This window comes from Solea solea, chromosome 3 (assembly GCF_958295425.1).
Source record: "Solea solea chromosome 3, fSolSol10.1, whole genome shotgun sequence".
Taxonomy (NCBI): Eukaryota; Metazoa; Chordata; class Actinopteri; order Pleuronectiformes; family Soleidae; genus Solea; species Solea solea.
The window spans coordinates 6,807,465-6,832,362 of record NC_081136.1 but is presented as its reverse complement, the minus strand read 5'-3'; the positions used below and the strand labels follow the sequence as shown (position 1 = coordinate 6,832,362).

At 41.5% G+C, this 24,898-nt stretch overlaps 1 protein-coding gene across 2 annotated transcripts; it reads right to left on the bottom strand.

Moving 5' to 3' along the window:
* Positions 1–24,522, bottom strand: frem1a (Fras1 related extracellular matrix 1a). Of its 2 annotated transcripts, XM_058625924.1 has the most exons (37): positions 23,440–24,492; positions 16,849–17,251; positions 15,332–15,426; positions 14,746–15,056; positions 13,981–14,177; positions 13,531–13,854; positions 13,326–13,434; positions 12,997–13,128; positions 12,536–12,880; positions 12,298–12,440; positions 11,887–12,083; positions 11,704–11,794; positions 10,466–10,633; positions 10,168–10,376; positions 9,552–9,645; positions 9,191–9,443; positions 8,364–8,567; positions 7,435–7,620; positions 7,005–7,201; positions 6,708–6,918; positions 5,980–6,124; positions 5,752–5,893; positions 5,153–5,348; positions 4,752–5,016; positions 4,199–4,616; positions 3,766–3,967; positions 3,535–3,679; positions 3,316–3,445; positions 3,111–3,183; positions 2,375–2,521; positions 2,048–2,253; positions 1,930–1,977; positions 1,653–1,838; positions 1,365–1,496; positions 941–1,056; positions 763–848; positions 1–669 (listed from the first exon to the last, which is right to left on the bottom strand). In XM_058625924.1, exons 2-37 carry the CDS (start codon positions 17,089–17,091, stop codon positions 467–469), a joined length of 6,549 nt encoding a protein of 2,182 aa, XP_058481907.1. In that variant the 5' UTR covers positions 17,092–17,251; positions 23,440–24,492; the 3' UTR covers positions 1–466. The 2 variants fall into 2 exon arrangements, 1 of the variants encoding a protein (XP_058481907.1); XR_009239982.1 differs by lacking the exons at positions 1–669; positions 763–848; positions 941–1,056; ... (16 more) ...; positions 7,435–7,620; positions 8,364–8,567 and having other exon boundaries at positions 9,392–9,443; positions 10,173–10,376; positions 23,440–24,522.
* Positions 24,523–24,898: the final 376 nt, after the last annotated feature.

Sequence of the window (24,898 nt, the reverse complement as noted above, 5' to 3'; positions counted from 1 at the left end):
TGCTTTTGTGACCGTGTTGCATTTTTCTTCATGGAATTATTTGGCAAGCTGACACAGCCGACACAGATTTTGCCATCCAAACCACACGCCCTGGGGTGGAAACGCGAGCCAGATTAGTTCCAAACCACATTGTGGCGATCTGAACTACGCTGCACCATTTGGTGGAAGTGAGTCTTTTTTTAATCCAGGCTTGGTTCTGTCATAAATAAGTAAAAACAGGTAAATACATTTTTAAAAAAAGAATCTCCTCTGAGTTTTACATATAGCTTATAACCCTACTTTGAGTGGCTAATTGGAATAGATGCTGTGTAAACAATGTCACATAGTGAGGAAAGTTATATTTTAGACACAAGTTCATTATACTTGAAACAGTTCCACAAGAGCTCCCACTGATCCTCTTGTCAGTCGTCCTGAGAGTAACTCCTTCCTCCTTCAACTTCTCGTGACACGATAAACAACGACACGCTCAAGTCTTGACTGCACACACAAAGCGATGCCCCCTGCTGGTTTTACAATCCCGTATCTGCCACTTGGCTCTTCTCCACACCAGGACGCACTTTTTGCCTCCCTTCATTTTGGAGCGAGCGGGCGCTTTTCTCCAGTTGGTGTAGCTGACCGGCTCGCCACCCGTCCACTCCCAGTGTCCTCGGCCTTCCCTGTCATTCAGACCTTTTACAACAGGGGAAAATAATAATCAGTGTACAGGTCAATAAATAAAATGAATAAATAATAAATAAATTACACAATCTTAAATGATCCAACCTATCCAGAATGGTTTTCTCCCACTTAAGTCCCACAGCCAGTCCATGTCCACTTTCGAGAGAACGCTTGCTAAAGTTCCTTTATATCTGAAAATAAACAAATTGTGTCTGTTGTGTCTGTGTGTGCTCATCCTTTGACAAACTCCTTTAACAATATTCTTCATTATGATGAACAGTACCTCTCCCTGCAGGCTCTGTTCGCTGTGCTCCAGGTGGCTTTGTGCTCAGTGCTGAGGATGTAACAGTGACCACTGTGAAAGGTCCACCCCCGAGGGCACTTCTGAGATTTCACCATCTGTGCACAGACATTTGAAAGTGATAGAAATTCATTTTAAAAAGACAATGTTAAGACATCATTTTTTTTAGGTTTATCAATTAAAAACATTACAACAAAAGAGCAATCTATGAATCTCTTCGGAGTTCCGCAAGGTTCTATACTAGATACGCTACTTTTCAGACTTAAAATGTTAACATACACCATCCCAACATTATTTACAGAGTTAAACCAAGTTCTACGTGGATGTGGATATATTAAACAGACAAATTTCACCTCGCATTCTTTTATTAAAGACAGTTTCCCAATGTTGTCCCAAGCTTCAATACCTGATCAGTTGGCGACCAGGGTTTCCAGGACACACCGTTGCAGTGAAAGAGCCGATTAGCCGTCTGGTTGAAATGTAGGAGTCCCATCAATTCTGGCACACATGGCTTGGGAATGGAGCGCTCAGCTGTGGCCTGTGGACCACGAGGGTGTAGTGAGTGTGGATTAACCAATGACCAAGCAAAAATGGAGACACCAACACAGCTACTGAGCAACCACCACTGCTAGACTTTCTGCAGCATCTAAAAGAGAGAACAGATGTTCTGAGAAGCAGTAACATTTGCACTCACAAGCCCTTTAACCAGTCCAGTTTTCTGGGTAGTTGAAACTCTTCTTTTGGGTTCCTGTTTGGAGTCAGCCAATCCAGATGATGCCTGCGGCTGTGGTCCTCTGCTGACCACACGAATATTCGCTTTTCTGCCCTTCCTGGACGGGGAACTTTCGTCTTCGACTTGCATTTGCATGATGCCATGATACTGGAATAAAGAAAGGAGAAAGAAGGAAATGAGGAGTTGTCTAATTTGGAAAGGTTAAGTCGGATTGGTATCAGCTGTTGTTGCTCCTTACTGTGAAAATTATGTCTGTCCCATTGTGAAAAACCGAGGACGGTGCAATCTGAAACAGAGTTACAGCTTATACATATTTGTAGGTTAGGAGAGAAAAACCTTACCAAAATCGTACTTACGGTCTTTGGATTGCCAGTCACTCTGATTTTCTTTTTTGGGAGACTTGCAGGCCTGGGGATGCTGTCTCCACGGGCCCAAACGACTGATTCACTCCCCAAAGGTAGTTTCTCCAGTTGAATGGATCCATGTTGGGGGTACGCGTCTGACTTGACCTCCTTTCCTCCAAGGACAGGAGCCTCGCGATCCCGGTTCAACCTGCATTGTCCTGTGGTGATGAACGCCACTTTAGCATTTTTGGCAAATTAGAGCCCCTGCAGTAAATATTCAGCCTTGAGTTCAAGGAGCTACCAGCGCGGCTATTAGAAATACAGAGAATAGTTATATACCTCCAGAATCCATGATGGTCACTTGGGCCCTGCTGATGCTGCCGATCAGTGTGGCTTCAGGGGAGACGAGGAGCACTTCGAACATTTCCTCAGCCTCCTCAAGATGATCCTGAATGATCTCTATCTGCCAGGTCCTCTTTGACACTCCTACACAGAGTGAAATGTCCCTTTTTAACAAGAGTTGGTAAAGGAAGTAGAACAGAACTGGACCGCAGGATGAATTTGTTGAAATATTCAGTTCTAGATACCTGTGATGACCTGAAATGTCTGTGCAATTTCAACAATATGATGCTTAAATGGTATTTATCTCAAAAAAGTTGAGGTTCTTAATTTGTTTTGTATTAAGAGACTTCATTAAATGTAAAACAAAGGAAAAATGTTATTATGATATTATTTGACTGGTCCGGCCCACTTGAGATACAATTGTTTCCAGACCCGTGTTGACTTATTTTGAGGAATAACATGTTTTAAAAGGCTAAAAACATGATTTGGGAAGCCAATATTATCTGTAATGTTAGCCCACCTGAATTGAAACAGTTAACCTGTGAGTCTTAGTGAACATTTTTGCCAAAATAGGTGTTCATGAGACACTGCGTTCGCAAGAATGGTACAAAAAAGGACAGAACAATAGAAAGGCAAATAAAGTGCCAGATACAAATAGGAATAGAAATAGACAATGAAAATAATTTTTATAATCGCACAGATTACATAAAGCTGAAGGGTCTTTGACACATACCTGGGTCAAACTGTATAAGGGAAGAAGGGCTCACAAGGAAATCTTTACTCCCAACTGCAGTCACTGGCTTAACCTACATAAAAACACAAATATCAAGCTCTAAGACAGAATTTTGCACAGTTTAGTGCTGTTAATTGGGACACTCAGAGGCCTTATTATTCAACATTGCTTTGCCAGTCAGTTCAAATACCAAAGGGCAGCAGACCTGGACAGTGATGTATGAAGACTCTGCCAAGTTTCCTTTCCGTATGATGTCCAGTGAGACACTTCCCTGCTCCTCACACACAGACAACTGAGGCCGAGACAGCTCCACACTTGACCAACTGAATTCGAGGCTGCAAATACAAGTTCAAGAACAGTGATTACACAACTTTTAACATAATATGTCACAACATTTTTAGTATTTTTTTGTTTGCCTCCTTACACACGAGGAGACCCAGTGTTTCCCAAAGGATCAGACACAGTGAACTCCAGGCTGTCAGAGAGCGACTCCGTCTCTCCACTGACGACGTAGACGATGGTTCTCCTGTTCAGCTCCATCTGAGAGAAGCACTGTGGCACAAAACCGCCTGCCAACAGCAACGAGAGCAGGAACTTAACTTCTTCGTTCATTGAGTGAGAGAGAGAGTATAGATGTATAGAAATAAAACATTACCTGTGGTAATATTTTCTAGGAAACCAAAGTAGGGTGGGCGAACGATGCAGAACGTGAGCTCTTCCTCTCTGCTGTCGCTGTCTTGGGCCTTCAGTTGCAAAGATGATAGAAAGATCCCATGTCGACCGTTGTCTAGAACCTCGACTTTCCAAAGAGGGAGGAGTTTCACAACCTCAGGAGGCGACTTATCCAAAGGCTTGATCTGAAATCAGACAGTTTGTAAAAAAAAGAGATCACAAAAAATTGGAAGTATCAAGTTATAAAACTTGAATTTATGTTGTATGTCCAAGTAGGGGCCTTTTTAAGGGACTATGGGCACCCAAGAGCCCCTGAACCCAAAAGTAACCTGTGACACTGTGCTCGTAATGAGGGTTTTCCAATCATTGTTGTTGCTGTGGACTAAAATAATCAAACACCTCTGGAAATCACCAACCTGAATGGTGAAGAACACGGGTTCCACATGTAACCGTCCATCCAGGAGGAAGCCTTGACTGGTGCTGTCAGAGGCAGTGAAGGCAAACCGGTCAATCTGTGAAGGCCCTCCACCATGTTTATAGGATACCTTCATTTCCTGTATGTCCCTGTAGGTGAAATTTGATCTAGTGGTCAGCGCGGCGTCCCGTAAAATCAGCCGTCCATATTGTGGCGGCTGGAGAATGGTAAAGGTCAGGGCGCCGGGTGGAGTGTCGGGGTCAGACAGGGCCAGGCAGTCAGGGCCCAGGATGATGGAGGAATCCTGAGGGACTGTGACGCCTTTGTTGGATGACAGAGACGGGAGGACACGGTCCACCATTTCCACTGTAACCTCAAAGCTTCCGTTTCGGCTGGTCTTTCCATTACTCACAACAAACCTGCAGAAACATAAAATAGGCTGTGAATTGAGGAATCTGTCCAAATGACTGAATCTGGATTGAAGTTCCCTTTTTTGTGCTGATATCTTTGATAAAAAAGCAAATATAGGGTGAGTTTTGAAGTTCTTGACTCACTGAAAGGTTTCTTTGTGCGCGCTGGCTCGGTTGTCGTGCACATAAGCTACGAGGTTTGCTGCTATGTCCATCTGGCTAAAGGTAGAGATGGCCAGTCCGGGATGCTTGATGTATTCCACGTGTCCATGAACAGGAGGGTTGGTGATGACGTACAAAAGCTCCTCAGGCTTTTCCGTGCCGTCAGTCGCTAAGAGCACATCTGTGGTGAGAACCACACGGTCGCCCCGACTGACGTTCGCTGGCTTCACAAAGATGGCAATATTTCCTGGAAGTCGTTGAAATATGCAAAGATTAAATCAAATTGTGGACCGTGTCATGAATACACTGGACATGTGGTCAAGCAGTCATGAGTAGAAAATCTGATCCAAATCTATGCCTGGTGAAGAAAATACTTCTCATACCTTTCTCGAGCTCTTTGACAGAGATGTGAAAGTGCTGAGGCGGTGATTGATTCTTTCCGTCCATCAAGTGGAAGACAAAGAAGTCCTGTGTTTGAGTGGCATGCAGGCCTGTGTGCACATACCGCAGAAGGTTCATGTCCACCGTTTCCTGGGTGCAGTTCCTCCCAGCTGTCAGCGTAACCCACTCTTGACCTTCCTAAGACAGGACAAGGCACAGTTAGAACACTCCATTGGGAATTTAGACTGGACTTCTCACAACAGGAAAACTCTTCTTTCCAGGAACACCACTGGCTAATAGATTCAAGATAAGAACATTCCATAATTCAGTAATTTTCTATGTCAAATCCGATTCCTCCATTAAATACAGATACACATACTGACTGAGCTGAATCATTAAAACACTGGCCAATTGACGTGGGTTTTCTTTGATGGCTATTCACTTGAATGTCATTTACCTGCTGTCAAAATAACACATTAGTAGAACACCTCACCTATTAGTCAATAATGGATGATTCCCTTTTCTTATCACTATATCAAGACAGCTAAAGTGACCAGATCAGATACTTTCTCTAAAAATAGATTAATGTCACTGCACCAACCTTAAGCTGAAGCAGTCCTTGTGTAGGAACACTCTCAAACATGTACTTGACCTCCGAGGACGGCGTATCGCCATCCTGTGCAAACAGTACGACACTGGAGATGAGCCTCGTCTCCCCTGGTTCCACCTCCAGCCCGTTGTTCCTGAAGAACACGTGTTTGTTTTCCACAATCAACCATGTGATTGGTCCCATTTAGAGTATTCATTTTAGCGAAGGCGTTTGTCTCACCTAATGGTACGAGGCTCCTTGTCATTGACTGGCAGCACTTTAACCGTCACTTGCCTTTGGAGCTGGTGGCGACCGTCGGTTAACTGAATGGTGAAAGTGTCCTCCATATTCTCAGAGTCATCGTGCATGTACATCAGATCCATACCTGGAAGACAGCGAGAACAGATTTCTTCGATTTCTTTGGGGGTGGTCACATCGTCCAAAGGTTCAGTACAGTGTACAATGACATACAGTATAGCAATTGTGATAAAAAAAGGTCCAAGTTATTGGCTGTTCTCTAAGGTTTTGACTATAGTTCATGGTTTTCGGTGGCTAATTAAATTTTCGTGCCCATAGAGTTCCCAAGTCAAGGCTAATAACCAAAGATGACCAGGCTTTTGCTATCAAGGCTCCGAACCTCTGGAATGTCTTACCAGCTGAGATCTTAAATTCCAGCACTTTACCACATTAACTAAGTTAAGACATGTTTTGTAACAGGAAACTATTTTAGTGCCTGATTCCTGAGGTACAGCAGAACATATTGGCCAATAATTGTTTAATAACTTTTCAGTCCTTGGCCAACCACAAGGACATTCCGAGAGAGTCAGTGGTCTTGTTTGGGAGCAATTTTCATCACCATAGCTACAATAAGACAAGCTGTATCCCATAAAATGGTAAAATACCAGGTCAAAATGAAATGTACAGTGTTTCTTTGATATATCTGAGGGATATAAGCGAGTAAAAAGTACCATTAGTCAGATCAGTCATTGTAAAGTCAACAACAGGTGACTGAGGACCGGCCTCTTGCCTCTTGTTGACCGGCCTTTCACTCCCGTCGTTAATGATAGTGCCATGTTGAGGAGGCTTAACGATGCTGAAGCGCAGGACGTTCCTGGGAACATCCAGATCCACTGCGTTCAGCACGGACGAGTCCAGCTGCTTCGTTTCTCCTTCTCGTACCTCATCACAGAAGGACATGAATGAGCATCAGAACGTCTCCTGGTTAATGTCGTCCTCACAAGTGAGACCGACTGAGGAAAACTTACAGTGATATTGCGAGTCATAAACTCTGGGATCTCGTCGTTTGTTGGGTCAATGATGATGTAGAAGGGAACGTGTGCAGAGCTGTGTTTGCCGTCTGACACACAGAGCATGAAGTGGTCAGCGGTGGGCTCCATCCTCTGGTGTCTGGACTGTACGTAGTTCACGTGACCGTCCATGATGTCTTTGTATGAAAAAGAGGCTACACACACACACACACACATTACATTACATTACATGTCATTTAGCAGACGCTTTTATCCAAAGCGACTTACAATGGAATCAAGTACAACTAGCCAGGGGTGGAATCGAACTTGCGACCATGATGTCTTTGGTACGCAAGGTAGGGTCTTAACCACTGAGCCACTCCACCCCAATTAGATTTTGTTGTTGGTGATGTGATGAAAACAAACCGCATATTTTGATGTGGGTTACCTATGCTTATGCCCATGTTGCTTTTCTCAAAGCCGGGACTTGGCAGGACATTTTCAATGTAGCCAAACTGAGGTGGAGAAATCAGACTGACCACCAGTTCGCTCAGGACAGTGTCCACGTCAGAGGCCTTCAAATGAGACTCAGTTATCGGTACAGTTCCACCTTCATCCACTGTAAAGATGTCTCCTGCAAACACATAATAAGGTTTTAATACATCATACCAATCATATCAACCTCAATACTCAATTAATTGACAAAAATCTATTCATTTAGTAATCAATTTTACACTCATTAGTTGTGAATGTGCTATATTTGCTTTGGTGTTTTAGAAGATCATTTCTGAAGCATTACTATATGAATAAGCCAAATTATTTGTCAAATAAAGTTTTTGTTTTTTAATTTTCAAGTTGTTTAGTTAATGTTTGAGTTAACGTATAAACAACAAATTGCCAATTATAGCTATCAACAGAAAAATGTAAGTAAAAATGTTGTTGTTTCTGTCATTGTTTTGGTCAACATTTTTGACCAAAACAATGAGCCAAATATAGCGACATTACACCATTATTAATTGATTTTGTTTATTGTTCTTTTTTTGGGCTTCTTAAAACAAACACAAAATATTTATTTGATCCATTATTAATGCAAAAACAGATATTATTAAATGTTAAATATTCACAGTTTTGTTCTGATTTGTCCACTCTAATAATATTGGCTTCTTTTAGCTTTGTTTTGGTCTCCACCATCTCTTAAAAAAGACGCCAAATGTAGAAAAACACGGGTAATTTTACAAACAAATGTATGCAAATGTAATCTGTACGTTAACTAGAACGTGAACATATAACCAGAAGATGCAGTTGGGAGTGTTGAGGATCCTCACTGTGTATACTGTATGTGACTCATGTTATATGACAGAGAATAGATTGACCCACCTGTTTTCAGTGAAGGTGCCTGGTTGTCGACTGGAAACACCGTGATGTGGAGGTCGTACGCCGGCAGACTGTCTCGCAGCCGCACTGTGCTGCCGCTCCTGGTGGGATTTCTTCCGCCACAGCATAGAGCGGAGTTCTCCGTCTCTCCGTCAGAAATGACAAAGGTGATGGTGTCGTCACGAGGAGTGAGTCCAACCTCCAATCCTGAAACGATACACAAAGTTCCTAGGGACATTTTGTGCCATTCTGTTTTTTATTGTTTAGCCATTTTGGCTGTGTTGAATGAATATAGCTCAAATTTTCGGAAAGATTTTGTACTGCCATCTCAGTTCCTGAAATTAGCCTAAAATAACTAAGCTACACACAAACTTACTAATTTGTTCCTGGCGGCAGAAAATGTCACCTTCCCAAATCAAATACCCCTTTTTTCGAGTGGTGTAAACATACTGCCTTTTAAGGGTTAAAATCTCAAAAATATTAATAATATTTAATATGTATATTTCAGGCTGAAGTAGTTTTAAAAGACTGACTAATTTAAAGTGGGAAAAACATTAATATTTAGTATTTTTACAGCAGTTTTTGGGAAGGTGACATTTTCTGCTGCAAGGAACTAATTACTAAGTTCTTTTGAAAGGAACTCTTGAGTGTTAAGATTACCAACAAACAAAAGTTATGCAATGCTAGCATATTTCAAACTTGGGACATTTACCTTTAAGTGTTCTTGACATACAGTGTGATATCTACATTGCCAATAACCTTTTTTGGCAAGTCTCTGCAAGTGGTTGTTTGTGGGGAAAAAAACACTGAGTGCAACCTCCGCCGTCTACCTGTGTGTTTGTAGCTGACGATGCCTGCGGTGACGTCAGCCTGAATGAAGCGATCCACCACCACCCCACCCCGCAGCACAACGCCATGATACGGCTGCCGAGCGATCAGAAACACCAGGCTGCTGTTGTCGCTGTCTGCGTCTAAGGCAAAGATGTACTCGGCCGTGATCACTGCCGCCTCTCCCTCAGCACAGCTGAGGACTGGTTTCAAACCGGCAACCACCACAGGGACCTCGTCGTTGACGGGCTTCACCTGGAAATCACACACGAGTCACTTTGTTGAAACGGTGCAGGGGTTAAAGGTCAAAGAGAGCGGCGCAAGTAAGGCTCCTGAAGGAACCGAGCAAAAGAGAGTGATTACCTTCACCTGCAGGACGAAACCGACTGAGTTGGTGCCATCTGTCGCTGTGAGTTCGACGTTGTCCTCCACAGTTTCTGAGTTGTCATGATGATAGCTGTGCCAAAAGGGAGATGACAGATTCAATTTGCTGAGTCATCAAATTGGCGGCACATTTTGACATGCTATAGCAGGCTATAGCAGGAAAAGCACAGGTGTTATTGACCAGTTCAGTTTATGGAACTCAGTAAACAAGCATGCCATGTAAAACCTGGGGCAAGCTAAATGGAACTCAGCCATAATAATAAATTAGATTGTTTCCACCTGTGTTTCCTGCTGTAGCTGGGTTTGTCTGTAGCTCCTTCAGTGACATTTAACTGGATAAACTGTTAAATTAACATATTCAATTTCCCACTGCAAGGTGTCACGGCCCATTATTTTAGGAGAATTAAAATATCTGGACGTAATGCATAATTGGAAGTGGATTCTGTTGTTGTACATACTGTGATAATGCTTTTATTCTGAAATAGTTTTTAATAAACAGGAACACTTGAGTTTCATCATTTTCGGGATCATACATGTTTTCTAGTGCCATAAATCCTACATGATGTGAAGAAATGAATAATCCAGCATGTCTGACCTAACTTTAAAACTTTTCAGGTCTTGCACGGTGAAAGCCTGGCCTGGTTTTAGTGGGAGCCCTCCGAGCTGCAGCACTCCATGCTGGGGCTCCCTCTGCAGTGCCACCTGCAGGGCTTCCTCCATGGAGTCTACGTCTGACAGCAGTATGTGTTCTGGGCCGAGCCTTGATTCACCTCCTTCATCTACGCTCAGAGCATTGGTGAAGACCTGGAAAAGAATATATCCATGTTTTTTTATATATATTCTCATTCTCATCTCCTATTAATGAGAAAAGACAAATGTTGCATTTTCTCTACCTGTGGTGGCTGGTTGTCCTCTGGTGTTACAGTGATGTTAAAGCAGATCCCAGTGACTGTTTTGCCCAGACGGTTGGTGACAGACAGAATAAACTGGATGTACTGGGGGTAAGGGCCGATGTCTGTGACAGGAGGCATGTAGGCTACTTTCATGAAGTTCACTGCATGCTGGATACAAGAAACAAAAAAAGCAGTTTTGGATAACATGCATCTCAGGTTTTACTGTAGAGTCTATGATAACTTGAAGAATGTTTTCTGCTTTATCTCATCCAAAAACGGTATTTTCAACATTACCTCTCTTGCACCAAAGTCCATTTCGAAAAGCTGGTTTTACACCAAGCAGACACATGGAAGTTGTTGAGCCATGCCTGTCCTCATCAGTGAGTTCAGATGCATTTTATTTTTCTCTTACTTTTTTGAGTTACAGAAGTAACAGGGTTTTGAAACACTTAAGGCCCAGGTATACTTCTGCGCAGGGCCCTGTAGTATCTCACTTCACCATCGGGTGACGGTACAAGTCTGGATGCAGGGAATAGGACGCATTCCTACCAGAGAGTGAGGCAACAGCTCCTTCAAACACGTATGGTTCAATGATCTGTGCATTTCGTGCACGGAAGTATACCAGGGCCTTAAGGTGTTTGCATTTACCGAAATGACCAAAACATGGGTGCAATAGATGCTCTTATGTCTCCATGAGTTAAAGACACTCATTTTCACTATGGACTTTGGTGAGGGAGAGAGTATTGAAATGTATTTGAGGATGGGTAGTAGCAAGATACAACAGCACATGCAGCAAGTGCAAAAGTCTTAGGCCAACATTAGATTTGTTTAAGCAATGCTTTATACAGTATAATTATTTCTAATTCACTTTATTGGAACACATCCAGAAAGTATGGGAAACATGTTTGCAGTAAGACCAACTTTCAGTCACATCATTCCAATCCAAATGTCAGTGATCACAGACAGGTGCCCTGGGACTTTTGCACAGTACTGTATATTCTAAAGATATCGTAGTCTGAAGCAGGTATGGACTTGATCAGGTGAGCCTTTTTGTTAATTGGTTTTTCTTGCGTCCCATTTTAGCTAATATTCTCGGAACCTGCAGGAATTATTTTAACTATACTGGCTTTCAGTGAGGTGATATGATCTTTCAGCTCACGCTGCTGTTAGTATCCTTACCTCAATCCATGAACAAGGCAACTTAAACTGTTAAGTGTGTTAAAATGTCAAAGCATTACCTGTGTGAAGAGCCTGAGCACTGGTGCATTGGGGTCTTTGGTGAATTTGGGTATGCTGTCAACCAAGAACAGCCTCCCTGCATCAGGAGTGCTGTGCATACAAGGAGAACACAGTTCAGACAGAAATCTCTTCCCCAGGTTGTTGCACAGAATACTTTGAGTAGGCGAGAAGAACACACTGACCTGTGAGGACCGATGTAGAAAGGTGTGGTGGTCACTGTGTACATCAGCTCACTGTCTGGGGACTCCTGGTCTAGGAAGTGCAGCTGCTGTCGTGTGATGTGGACCACTTCTGTTTCTTTGATTACGAGACAGCGGCTGGAACCCGGAACCTCTTTAGGTGGTTGGTCTGGAACAGGTTCTATGTGCACCAACACCACCTGAAGACCAGGGTTGGGCTCATTACCCAGAAAATCTTGTATGTTACTATTAAGTTCCTTCATTCCCGGTTACATTAGTTTTAAATAAACCCCCACAAACTAGGTCATTGTGTCCTTTCTTGTCCTAACTCAGACATCACATCTTCTTATAGAGAATCATTCATGCTCACTTTCACATCTACAGGCAGTTTTTTAATGTGTTACTGTTACCCACTTGAGGTTCTGACAGGTTGGGAGGGTCGTGGAAATCAGACAGCACCACCTCAAAGGAATCATCAAACACTTTGTTTCCAAGGTGTCGGTAGTAAACCAAGGAATGAAACAGGTCCTTTTGAAGAAAGTGGTTAACGGGGTAACCTGGATTAAGACAAACACATCACCAACAAACTGTTAAAAAACCAAAAGTGTGATTAAAATAAACACATATTCCTTTCCAAGTCCCTTCTCCTGACCTACGAGTCCTGGTCCCGGGACTTTCATGAGCTCTCCAGACTGAGGGGGTCGGGTGATGTTGAAGAGGACGTAGTCGTCACTGGAGTCCATATCTGAAGCCTGCAGGGTGGAGCCCCTCAGCAGAGCCGTCTGGCCCTCAGACACCTCCAGCAGCATGTTGGTGATGAGGAAAGGGGGACTGTCGTCCTTCGGCAGGATCTTGATTGGGAACTTGTGCCTTGTCTGATGGCGACCGTCGGTGATACGGAAAATAATGAAGTCTTTGGTCGAGTCGCTGTCGTCGTGGTGATAGCGAACGACACCTGCTTTGATGTCGCTGACGGTGAACATGAAGCCCTTTCCGCCTGGAGTTTACATCAAGTCAAAAAAGCAAACTTTGTTATCAACCTCAAAGACCAACTTGTTTGATATATTTTTTAGTGTTTAAGTCACCACAGAGGAATGATAGTTGTATGAGTACCTCTGACAGTGAGACGTCCATGCTGCAGACCATCCACTGTGATGATACGGACGGCATTCAGGTTGTCGTTGTCCACAATCTGGACCTGGTCCCACGTTATTGGACGGGACTGGCCCTCCAGTAAGCTCAGACCTGCAATAGAAGTAAAAAATACTGTTAGCCTTACCGTACTGTAAATGGCAAAAGTAATTCTGAAAGATAAAATTAAGGTGAATTCTTGGTAGCAAGATGGGGGAGTAAAATTCCAAATAGTTAACTAGATTAACATCAAAACAATAATAATATAAATAAAATTTATAAATTAATTTAATTTAAAACTGCTAACATACCCATGTTCCAGGAAACTCTTGGTGCATTTGTGTCTGCATTCCTTACAGACGCGTGAACAGTAACTGGTTGGCTTTTTTCAAAGAAAAAATCATGCACCTCAAACTCCACCTGCAGGAAAGAAGACAGATTTATCAGACTAATTACAAAACAAAAAAAAGAACGATTGGTATACACCACACAAACGATAAGAAACCAAAGTGCTACCTCGTAATTCCTACGCTGGGTGTGTGAGGAGTTTGGAGGTTGATACCCGATGAGCATGTCATTGAGATCCAGCCACGTGAAGGAGGAGATCGGGCGAGTGTGATCGGACAGATGAGTGATGAAACCGTCCACAGGGGGTCTGGTGATGTTGAAAACCAAGAGCTGTTTGGGAGTTTCCTCATCCTCGGCATCCAGTGTAGCAGTGGAGAGTGGAGTGAGGATGAACTGGTCTACTTCCAGGATGAACATGGACATGAAGGAAGGTTTGGGCGGCTGGTTGGGCATTGCACCAATGATCCGCACTGGAATCCATGCCTGTTCAGACTGGACCAAAGTGAAATGAAATGGTAAGAAGTTTTTACAGAGGAAGGAGAACACAAAATAATAAAACTTAATTTAAAAAGTAACACAACAGACTGCCATTAAACCTTCCTGTACAGGCCAAGTTACCTGATAGATGCTGCCACTCCTGGTGTCCTTGAGGTCCAGTCTTATTGGGATATAGTCTATGTCTGGAGAAGGAGGCTCGATGTGCTGGTACCTCAGTCCCATCGACAAGAAGTCATCACAGGGGATTTTGTTGACCTTCACACGCTTTAGGCCCTTCAGGCAGTCTTCAGATTTACACATGGCCCTGGCTTTATTATCTAAACGATGACAAAACCACAAAAAAGAAACACAATTTTGACGTAACTTATTTCCATTCTTAGTTTTCAAGAACGTAAAAGTCCAGTGTGGGGGAATTACGGCGCTTTAGCAGTGGTGTAATGACCTGAAACTATAATAACCATTGTTTTTGTCACTTTAGAATTAATCTTCATATCGACATCAGGAGTAAATCCTCATCTAGATGATAAAAACTATCTCTTCTGGAAGTCATTCACATTTTAATGTCACCTGAAGACAATTGTAGTTCCTCCAACACATTAATTAGAGGTTGGGCAGACCATTAACCAACACACTTCTAATCTGGGGAACAGCTATTTTTTTTTTACAATGTTCATGTCTATACTTACCAATGCATTTACTCTTTACATAATGGCAGACAAAAAATTGAGATTCTATCAAGTTAAAATGTCATCTGCATAGTAAGACACCTTTTAAACTCACCTCAAAATGCAAAATTATTGCAGAAATCATAAATCTGGTAGATAACCTATGGGTTTGGGGATCTTTTTTCATAATCCCCTGTAAGCCTTTTATTTCATTAGTTACCTAGTTGCTGACGTAGGTGGATGAAGCTCTCTGGCTCGTCCCCTCTCTTGGTAGCTTTCTCTGGTTCTCCGGTGACCAGCTGGCCATGGGCGGGCAGGTGTGAGTTGTGGTTGATCAGATGGACGCTGCACTCCAGGCTAGACCTCCTCTCATAGCGGAAGGACACCACGTTGCCGTCAACTACGTCGGAGAGGCTATAGAATTCAGGAACCTCCAAGGATTTAGGCCCAAGCCTTATGATGCTGCATTCAGGCTCTATAATTTCCACATGGAGAGAAAACACCTCCATGTATGTCTCTGTCTCTGTGAACCTGGTGGAAAAGAAGACACATAAGATCATCATGCTGCTCCAAGAAGAGGAAGAGAAGACACTATGAAGACAGTGGACAATATGAGAAGACAGTATGTGTGTATGTTTACTTTACAAAGATTTTGGTCAGACTGCACTACTTCTGAGTTAAGACTTGGTTTTCTTGTTAGATTATGGTTAAAGCACAGCATTCTGAAGTGAGTGTTATGAAGTGAACATGACACAAGGGGGCATCTCCTGTAAAAAACCTCCTGTAAAAACTTCAATAAATTGTACCTGTAGAGTCGGAGCTTGACAGTGTCCTCTTTCAACAATGGGCAGCCATTATGGACATACTTCACTTCATCAGTCAGATAATGGCAGTCAAACACCTGAGCAAAGACAGGGAGAAAATATCATATCGATAAATATCATATAGACTTGATCCCTGACTGCTATTACTGACCATTTTCCCTGATAATACCTTAATGATTAACTTAAAATCCTAATTATCTACATATAATAAGCTGTTTATCATAAGCAGATTCTGCAGACAAAGGCTTAGTGACTGGACCTGGAAGATAATTAAACACAGACTTCTGTTAAAATCCTGAACAAATTGCTTTATTGTCAACAACTCAAGTGCAGTCAACAAACCCAAGTAAGTAAGAGGCCTAAATGTTGCCTTCGCTCACTCATTGTGAATGAATGTATCTAGTTTTAATCTCAAACTTTGTTTTCCACTTTTAAGCACAAAAAGAACTCATTTGGGAGATTGAACAGACGAGTGTTTCTGTCAGCACAGAGTCATTAGGGAGGAGACGGCTTGTCTGACTGGAAAACAAAGGAACAAGTATAAAGATGTTCCTTCACATTCTCTTCCCCAAAATATATGTCCTTTTTCTTTTAGTGAACACTGTTATGCTTCAGACATGGGCATAGATAAAGTACTCTAGCCTTAAGAAAGTCAAGAACTATAGAGGTCACACAAAGAAATGGAAAAATGTTGTACAAAAAATAAAATGCAGAATTCAGGCAAATCACCAGACACCATTATATTATCTGACATAGCAAATTTGTAGACTGAATCCTATTAAAGGCACAATTTCTTAGATATGATGCAGTAGTGATCTGTTGAGCATTCTTTAAATGACAATCAAAATAAATTGTGTATTAGCTGCAAAAAGGTTTTAGGAAATTCCACTAACTGAATCTAAAAAGCCCTCGACTGAAGAAATAAGGTCATGAATGAAAGGGAATCTTTCAGATTTAAGAATCATGGGATGCGGGGTGCCACAAGGTCATATACTGGGCCCTTTACTTATGAAAATAAGAAAATAAGGTAAAACAGAAAAAAAAAAATATATATATATAAATTTGGGATTAAACTGTCAAAACACATGTCAATTTGCCAAAGGACATATTTCAACATGCAGATTAAAGGAGCCAGGGATCAAACCAATAATCCTTTGGATAGAGGATAAACCCACTCTACCTCCTCCACTATAGCTGCTGCACAAACTTCACACATTTTTAACAAAATAAAACCAATTACATTTTTCGCAATTTCTCAGAACTGCATTGGGTATTTATCTTTCGTGATCTTTTATTGATTTCTGACAGCTTATAGAACCAACACGACTTAAGTATTAACCTTGTCATCATTACCACAACACTAATAATGTACATCATGGTCACCTACATCTTAGCTGTAACACATGCCTTCAAGCTATTCAACTTAGCTTTTACTACGGATGTTAAATTGCCTTGAACATACAGGGGTTTTTCACTGGAGGAGCATTTTTTTCCATTACCTGAGGCACGAGCCTTCCCACTCGCTGAGTTATGGGCTCATTTAACACCACCTCCACCTTGCACGCATCCTTCTGACGAGGGATATGGAACTGCAGGTCGCCCTCATCAAGGTAGGCTGACTGACCCCTTTTGACCTTCAAACCCTTGTTTACTTTCACCAGGGAGCCGTGCGAAGAGCAGGTCAATCCCAGCAGAAGCACTGGAAGCAACGTCCAGGCCGGCGTCTGACTCCGTGACACCATCACTGTCAGTCACAAGCCGACGTCCTGTAGGGTCTTCAAAGGCTGCGACGCAGGATTACTTTTGGCGGGAGACGTCAGTGGACTGCGAGTCTTTCTTCTTGAGAAGCTACATTGTCCTCTGGTTGCATGATGATGAGTTTTTCACATATAGAGCAAGAAGCTGCAAAGAAATGAAACAGTTTCAGTCCATGGTATTCCAAAAAAGATGGTGTTCTAAAAAGAAATCTGCAGAACTTTAGTGAGAATGTAAGAATGTTGAGAGACTCTTTCATCCAATCAGTAAAAAACACGTGTCTGTAGATTCGTTCCAAAACATACTGAAAATATATGGATCATATAGAAAAAGACATACACCAGGCCTTTACGTTCATTATTGATTACTTCAACATTTACCTTTGAAAATCTCACAATTTAGAAGTAGAATCACAATAATGTTCCTCATTATTTTAGCTTCCTTGTGAGTGTCTGCCATGCAACAGCCTCTTTTAATACATTCAGAGCAGGTCACTGGCAAAGGGCAGAAGCTTTAGAGAAGATTGAAAACAGTCTCCTCTGTGTGTTAAGTACACATGGATGTAGTTAGCTTTGTTTAACACATGTGGGAGCAGAGGGGAGGAAAGTTCAAAGATACGCCGTACATTACACCAATAATTAACATGTGTGCCGTGTGCTAAATGAAAGCAGGAGACATTTATAAATAATAATTCCATAATAACCGTTTAGTTTAATGTAAATCAAGTGATCTTAGAAGGTAAAAGACTTCTCCTCCTCCATAACAGCCATTAATAATCACAGGTAATGGTAATAGGTTGCTCCTGCCATTAGAGAGGGCAACATTTCAGCTTGAGTAACAACCTCCTGTGCTGCAAAGTGACCTATGAAACAAGAAAAAGAGTCCTGAAAGACATTAAACACAATAAAAATGGGAGTCAATATGAGAGGAGACTTTTGGAAATATAGAAACTGCAAGGTGTGTCTGTTCCTGTTAATCTTGTGGGAGGGGCTACAGACAAAGAACCGCAATCCGAAGGAAATTTGTATTCAATGAGCTGGGGATTAAACTCCACAATCAAGTACTTTTCTGGAGATTATGCAGCTTTGAATAAAAAATAAATAAAACTACATAAACTAGGTGTAAAAAAAAAAAAATGCTGGGGGATGCAGCACAGAAGAAGAAGATTACTATAAACTATATAAACTATTTTTGATTTTGGGTGTATATTTGCAGATTAGATAGAGCAGCTAGCAGTTTCATCCTACATCCATTCTTATAAGATACATTGCTAATGCAAGGCTAGTTCATAGCATCTGCATTAACTATGGTCTATGTCAGGCAAATGTTGTCATCAACTCATGTCCACCGCAGCATGGACCATGTGAACTGTACATGTTGATTTCTAAGTTCTAAAGGTAGGACACCGTCATTTTGTACCTGCAGACACGTCCACATAAGCGAAACACATACACAACCCAGGGGACGGAAAGGTCTTAAAGGTCCGGTGTTGCGGCCCAGGTTTTGGGATCTGTACCCGACCGAAGCGTGATTCACCCCAATTTACCTCTCCCAATTCTGGCAGTTTTACTGCGATTTCTTATCCCATGTAAATTGGCCATTAATATTACGCATGTCCTGTGGTAAAATAACATTACTCCGCCTCTCCATGTGAAACTAATGCCGCTCTGAATAGGGCTCAACAAGGAAAGGGTGATATTAAGCTGCAACATGCCACTTCACCACTAAATTTTACACTCTGTACCTTTAACACCGAGATCATTAAACGGGTTGGTACCACAGGAAACAATCTTATTAGACAAAGCTATTATGTCGAACCACAAATATAAGCACATATATAGGAAGAGGCCAACGCTGAAGGTTTACGATAACGACGGAAAGTAAAGGTGTTACCCTAACCCTAACCCTAACCCTTTTAGTAATTATATGTCTGCAGCAATAATAAAGAAATGATTTGAGTTCTTCAACCAGCTCCAGGAAATGTTCCCTCACTCATAAACACTTATAATTTCTGCTCAGCCTGTCAGGAAATATGTTCATTGTGAACAAATGTTGGTCTCTGCCTGAGGCTAAACACGGTTTCTTTAGTAATAACATGATTTACTTTTTTTTTTTCAGTGCCCCTCAACATGAGCCCATCCGTCATATTAGACTCGTCTTATCGTGATGATTAAAAGCAGTAGGGAATTATTTTAAAAATAACATTTTCTTAAAATAACAAGAGGCCAAAATCCTCCTGTTGATTGTTATCCACTTTTCTGCTTTGCCATTCGCTAAAAAGGAACTCCTTCCTCTGCGGGGAAGAATAGAACGTCATCCTCCACAAGAGGATGTGTGGTGGCACCGTGTTGTGTTTGAAAACCAGGCTTCAGGTGTCACACTGCCACATTCCTTCAACACTTGTTGTGGGACACCTTCCCCAGACCTCACACAGGAAAGAGCCTTATAATCAGCCCTCTGCTTTGGGGAACATGTCAAAGCTTGTCTCTCTGTGAACAATGCTTGTGTTTTGGGAGCTGGAAAGATCATGTTCAAGGAGCTGAGTCCAAAAACAGGATTCCAAATGGTCACAGCCCCCTCTCCTTCACCTCCACCTCCACCAGCAGTGCTAATGTGCTGCTTTTGTGTGTCAAAAGAATCCAAATGGGCTGATTTTTCTGTTTGAAGTTGGCTGATGGCTGAAGCTTCCCCTTAAAATCTTCTGTGTTGCATTTTATTTTATCATCTTTTATCTTTTACATTATTTTCTATTTTTTTTTTTGACTTATTTTTCGTGTAAAGTACTTTTTGGTAAAGCTTGAACACAGCCGTTAATAAACTGACCTTTTTAAATTGCCAACATTGTGTCACAATGCTGACAAATTATCTCCTCATCACGAACAAGGCTGACATGTTAGTTGCATATTTCCACAACCACATCCGCGAGACAACAAAGCAACATTAGAATTAACGTCTACTGTGTTGTCAACAGGTGGTTTCACACCTACTTTGTTTGGCCCAGATTTTGTAAATCAGTCTGTACCTAAAATAGATCTAGGGGTAAAGATGGCTGCAGGTTTTTAGAACTTTTTTAGACACTTTATATTTTAGGATATTTATATTTTATATTTTTCATTTACAATTATTTTCTGATGGTTCAAACCAATTCCAGGAGGCTTTTCACCCATAAAAATAGTACAAATGCATCAGTACAACTACAAAGTTGTGGAATGAAGAAACAAATAATGTAATGTTTGTTTTGGATTTGAAAGCAGGAGAAATAACCCTAAATGTCAGTCTGTTTTGGTCTCCTCCAACTCCATTTTCCAATATCTTCCAAAGTAAAGTGCTCCACCAGTTCATTTCTAAAGCCTTTTTTACACTACAATTAGCAGGTGGACTCACTCAAAGGGGCAGTTAACACATTCCATTTGCCAGTGGTTGTCCAGTTATGCTAACATATGAACGAAGATGACAGTGGAATTTGCATTGCTGCCAAAAAAATCGAGCAAATTAGGAAGAAATTTGTGTCCACTAAGGTCATGAGCACTTGTCATTTGAATTGGAAGTGACTGCCAATTAAACACAGGGTTTTTGACCATTTAAATTGGGTATAACTTTGCTAGTTAGTTTATCTGGTGAGTGGCTGAGTTTTACTAATACCCCCAACCCCCAAGTTTCATCTTAACTTTAAAATACCAGCTATACTCACTAAATTCAGTGTAAAAGAGGCTTTTAAAAGGCGTATATCTGTTGCTTCTGTTGGTTGTGAGGTTGATGAGAAATGTGAGCTGACACCGGGCCGATACTGCTGCGCTCTCTAGTCAATATGAGGAACCTCTTTTTTTATATATTATTAGTAGAGGAAAACAAAGTCCAGCCGCATACCAGAGCTGAGAGTAGATCACACACGAGCAGATAAGAGCCAGTCCAACCAGTGACCCACTAAATAACCCCATGTAGCCATAATCTGTCCTGCTGTAGATTTGGATGCTTCTCTGACTGATGTGGGGAGTGCTGGGAAAGGTCCTAATGTTAAGCTGCCTGCAGCACTCTGAGGGTCCTGGCCGTGTTTGCACTTGATCCCTTTTCCTGTTTGGGTAAAGCCTCATGTTACCGTTGCTGAACAATACAACGCCACACAGGATGTGATGATGAGCCCGACGAGCAAACAAGCAAGAATTCACCTCAGGAGTCTGAAGAGACCGGAGAGCCTCTGCTGACATGCTGCTCAGCATCTGCTCAGTGTCACAGTCAGCGCGTCTAATGACAGACTACATTTTACATTCCCTGAAACCTGCTGCTCGCTCAAGATCAACTCCCTAATCCAGACCCACACACAAAACACATAAACACTGGATGGTACGGGACCACTCTCACCCTCTTAAAGGGTCACTACACTCATTTCTGCACACGTTAATCAGAATTTCATCACAAGACATTTAGATCATCCGTCCATTTAAAGTCAGTTTTTGTCATTGTTTGATCCAAAAGCAGATTAACTTAATTTCAGCCATTCTACATTATTGTTGTAGATTTACTGCCAAAAAATAAGGCCTGACTGTTCCATTTATGGCCACTGATTGATTTATTGATGCTGCTCTGCGCACTAACTCCTGTCTTTTTCATATCTTTTTAACTATAGGTCTTCTTAGTATAGTGCAACATTATAATGCACAAGCTTTTAACTTAATTTTGTGCTATGTATGTACTGTATTTGTGACAAAACTGAGAGAATAGTCCAACAGAATGCTGACATATGAAAGAAAAACAAAGGAAAATGCTAGATTTGTACTCAAAAAACTTGAATGCTTGTCTAGGAAAAGAGCAATAATCTGTTGGAAATACCAAAAAAAGTGTAACTATCCTTGTGGTGCACTAAACACACATAAGGATTGTGTTGCAATAACCTACTCTATAATATAATATAATATAATGGTCAATAGCAGCTGAATAAAGTGTGATATTATGTGGTGAGGCACTGAGTGACCTGGCTGAGAGCCAGGATGTTTACGTGAAGTCGTTCGACAAACAGCTTATTAAGAATTCACTAAAGCGCAGGCAGGTGTCAATTATGACAATGTAATAACTGTTTTAAGTCCAACCTATAACGTGCATTTTACTGCTAAAGCTTTAACTTCAAGGTTCTGTCTTTTTTTCCCTTTAAAAGTTCCTTTTTTTTTTAAAGAGCACAAAGACGAGCTGCTCACTTTGCCCTTGGGCCCAGTTTTTGCCTTAATAACAATTCTATCGCAAAATTCAAAGTAGTGAGCACACACTCGTTGTTGCTCCCAGAAAATCTCTTTATGACCGACTAGGTGAAGTTTCTTTTGCTGTTTTTGTCAATTCTGCCCATAGTTTAATAAAATTAGACGTACATACATTTGAACCTTTACCTTTTCCTGTAAATTGATTCACAAAAAAAACACATTTTCTCAACAATGGCTGTGGTCGCCATCTATTCCCCTTTCAATGAACACTCGAGTCATATGAGTCATGAAGCTACAAAATTACATTCATAGAAAAGCAAAAAGTGTAAATATAAACGAGGTATAAACACTATAATTTTGCTGGCTTTATATATCTATATGTACATTGAAAACTACGCTTGAATTTCCTCAGACTGTTGTTTTCAGTTTGTAGCCTGCATTATTATTATTTCATGGATTAAAACATCGGAAGTACATCAGCTGCACATGCTTCCCCCTACTCTTCTCCTTAAAAAAGCACAGAATCATAATAATATCAACAATGCTAATAAAGGCGATCCTTCCGTAACGCAGCTGATTTACATCCTGCCCTCGACAAAACCGCCACTTATGACGGTGACGGCCACAAAACGCACAGCTGTGAGGGAATGTGTGTGTCATGTAACAAGTGGCTTCGCTCCACAGCTGGGAATGCCTCTCACATGCACTCACAGCAGCAGCAGCAGCTTCTTCTTCTTCTTCTTCTTCTTCTTCTACCTCCTCCTCCTCTTCTTCTAATCTTAATAATGACAGGGTCCTTATAGCAGCCAGCAATTTTCAAAGAAAAACAAGGCATTGGGGAATAGGAAGGCATGTTGGCTGCTGTCCAGTTACACAGTCCAGATTGTGCAGCAAAAAGAACTCTGTGAGGATTTTGGGATAAATGGGGGGGAAAGTGCAGTATTGTGCATGTGTGTTGCAGACAGAACTGCAATTTTTGTGGATTTCAAACAACATTTGATGTAAATAAACCAACACTGACATGTTATAATAACACATGGGCTCCAGATTTCATTCAAAGTATTGACGTCAGTTAATGTGGACTCCTAATATTTAGAATAAAGAACATTTAACAAACGCAGCTGTGAACCCCAGACATGTTCTTACCTGATCCGCTGACATCTGGCTCGTCTTCTTCTCCTCCTGCACCTTCCACAGCAACTGGCTCACACTGACAGACTCACAGCAGCACTCCTCAGCGACAAACTCCACCTCTAAAGAGAGTGAGATGAGTAGATAGAGGGAAAAGGGAGGGACAGAGCAGGGGAGGCTGAGTGCAGGGAAAGAACACGGCGACTCCGGACGCCTTCCGTCGTCTCATCGCCGCTGTGGGATCAGTCGTCGGAGTGGAAAAAAACCCCCCCCAAAGACAAACACCGGGCTGCGAGATCAAAGTCTTGTCTAAAGTGCCTCAGTGGTTTGTCATTATTGAAAAGAAGCGGGTGAAGATAAAAAGGCTTACAAGTGTTAAACAGTAGTACATGTGGGGAAGGACACATGGACACTGTGTATCTAAGAGTGTGAACAACACAAGTACTGTATTTGTATTTTAAATACAGAGTCTGTGCCGGGTCTTACTCCCTTGTAAAGGAGATTTTTGAGGACACAAGACCTTTTAAGAGTGAATAAATGATGAGCGGGCTAACTGATTACGTTGAACTAGCAGGTTTGCACCACATCACAATTTCTGACATTCGACCTTGACAACAATGGTGATCTTAAAGAAAACTAGTCCCCCAGAAAGTGTCTGTCTGCCTGTCTCTCTGTCAATCACACTACTGTCGAACAGGTCAAACTTGGCAGGTGACGTCCTAATGGCACCAGTGTGTGCAGCGCCAACTTGGACATTGTTTGGATAAGAAATGAAAGAGATAATAGTAGAAATGTGACAGATATATCACTAAAGGGCCACCCTCCACCAATTTTTAATCTTTGGCTTTCGACCCATAAAAAAACAATTAAAAAAAAGGGTAAAACCAATGTCTCATACTGTAATACTGAGAAATTTTTTTTTTATTGTTTTTTTATTGTATGTCTTGTTTATTTGTGTTGTTGTTATACTTTCTACAGTATTTTATTGTGTTGTTGTATGTATTAATTGCTTGTTTTTAGGTCTGTTAGGTCTTTTTATCTCTGACATACATCACTTTGTTTCAGCTGTTGTTGTTTTTAAAGTGCTTTATCAAGACGCCCCAATGACATCAAGGTCAGAAATCCCTTCATGAGGCCCAATACAACAATACCCCTGCCCATATTTTACCAACGTAACTTAGTACAGAGTTATGTTAGAAAGTAATGAGTAATAGGAATATTTAAGCCTTTTATTTCACGAGCAATGATGAAGAATCAGTGTTATTTTTATGTAGACTGTGATTATCTACCATTTTACTGAAGTCAGAGTGGAGTGTTTGCAGTCGGTGCATCCACACTGTGTTCGTCTGTGGCTCGTTACACTCCACAGCAGAGTGTTTGTGAAAAGGAAACATTCCTCGGCTTCAGAGTGAACTTGCTTCACTTAGTCCTGACAGCTCCTGTGGTTCCAGCAAACCTATTATACTGTAGTGTC